This window comes from Nicotiana tomentosiformis, chromosome 1 (genome assembly GCF_000390325.3).
Source record: "Nicotiana tomentosiformis chromosome 1, ASM39032v3, whole genome shotgun sequence".
Classification (NCBI taxonomy): Eukaryota; Viridiplantae; Streptophyta; class Magnoliopsida; order Solanales; family Solanaceae; genus Nicotiana; species Nicotiana tomentosiformis.
In genome coordinates, this window is record NC_090812.1 from 22,933,258 (window position 1) to 22,934,823 (window position 1,566).

At 35.4% G+C, this 1,566-nt stretch overlaps 1 protein-coding gene across 1 annotated transcript; it reads right to left on the reverse strand.

The window, feature by feature from the left end:
* Positions 1 to 301: 301 nt before the first annotated feature.
* Positions 302 to 1,330, reverse strand: LOC104112640 (germin-like protein subfamily 1 member 17). The gene is made up of 2 exons (XM_009622622.4): positions 1,140 to 1,330; positions 302 to 1,036 (listed from the first exon to the last, which is right to left on the reverse strand). The coding sequence occupies exons 1-2, from the start codon at positions 1,261 to 1,263 to the stop codon at positions 474 to 476; spliced, it is 687 nt and encodes a 228-aa protein (XP_009620917.1). The 5' UTR covers positions 1,264 to 1,330; the 3' UTR covers positions 302 to 473.
* Positions 1,331 to 1,566: the final 236 nt, after the last annotated feature.

Here is a 1,566-nt window from a genome sequence, read left to right on the forward strand (position 1 = left end):
TACCATCTCTTAAGTTGTTATTTCTCATGTGTTTCTAGTGCTCCCTATCATAATTTTTTCATTCCCAAGACTCAAACATGATACCTCAGGTTAAGAATGAATAAATCTTATCTATCATCCCACCTAAAAAAAAAAAAAAAAATTTCTTTTATGTGTATAGATTGCGACAAATAAAGTAGTCTTTCTTTAAGCAAAGAAAAAGTGGATAGTGACAGTTAATGGTAAGGATACCACTCCCGCTGCCGCAAGAACTAAGCAATTTGTTTTTTTTCGCTTGTACTTTGTTCCAAAGAGGGATGAATATCACAAACAGTAAACTTATTTTTATTCCATAACGAGCCATAACATATCCTCATCCAATACACCACACTAAAATGGAGAGGAAAACCAGTCGGAAACATTACTTATTTATGTGACACAAGTAGTTCACATAACCATAACTATTTGTAGATTGATAGTTTGCTACTATTCTTTTAGTTGTTATCCCACCAGAATTGTGATTGGAGGTAATCCACAACTTTCTTTTCAACTTGGAATGCTTTCGTAAGAACATCAGGATTGATTGGTGGGTCTGAACCAAATACTGCATTCGCGATAGTGATGACTCCTGGATTTTGACTACTGAGTCCGGCAAATGCAACAGCCTTAGTCTTTCCCACATTAAACTGAAAATGAATGAGACCTATTGGGAAAACGAACACATCTCCAGGATTTAAAATCTTGGTAAAGAGCTTGTTCTTAATATTTGGACCAGGGTTTGAAAGGACAAAGCCAACGTATAGTGTACCCTCAAGAACAGCAAGAATCTCAGTTCCTCGGGGGTGTGTATGAGGTGGGTTGAGACCATATGGTGCATAATCGATGCGCGCTAATGAAATGCCCAGAGTGTTGAGTCCAGGTAAGTTGCCTACGTTCACAGCAGTTACAGCAGATCCAAGTTGATTTGAGGTATTTCCAGGTATGTTTAGACCCGATTTAAAGAAATCATTTGCCATAACCTGCTTTGGATCCTTGCAAATTTTTCCGTTCACAAAAACTGCAAAGGAAGTTTTAATTAATTAAAAAAACACATAAAACTTCATGAAAATTGCTAAGAGCAGATTGATTTTTGAGTTTAAAGTAATTATTTGATCATATACCAGCAGCCATGGAGTCATCAACAGCAACACAAATATCCTGCAAAGGACTAGGATCAAATGCATGGCTCATTGAAAATAACACAGCCATTGTTGCAATGGTTAATATCAATACTTTGAGAGCCATTTCTACTAGAAACTATCTTATGAAACTATTCAAATGATCTTTTTCCGTTGTTGATTTGTGACAAACATAATAAGAAAACATTTCGTATTTATAGATGAATATTTTGTTTGAATTGGTCGTCAATTTCCCCTAATCAAATTGTGGATTAGACTTCTGCATTACCAAGTCATCAATGGTAAATTTATTAAACACTTGAATACTGAAGCTTCCTTCAACAACTACACAGACCAAATCTTATTCACCTAGCAGTAGCAGGTAGAGAAATTAAGATTTGATAGAAACTTCCCAAGGAAAAAAAAAGAA

Coding starts and splice junctions, on each gene's coding strand:
- LOC104112640 (XM_009622622.4), bottom strand. CDS start 1,263: ATGGCTCTCAAAGTATTGATATTAACCATTGCAACAATGGCTGTGTTA. Junction 1,037..1,139: donor TGATGACTCCATGGCTGCTG/GTATATGATCAA, acceptor CTTCCTTTGCAG/TTTTTGTGAACGGAAAAATT.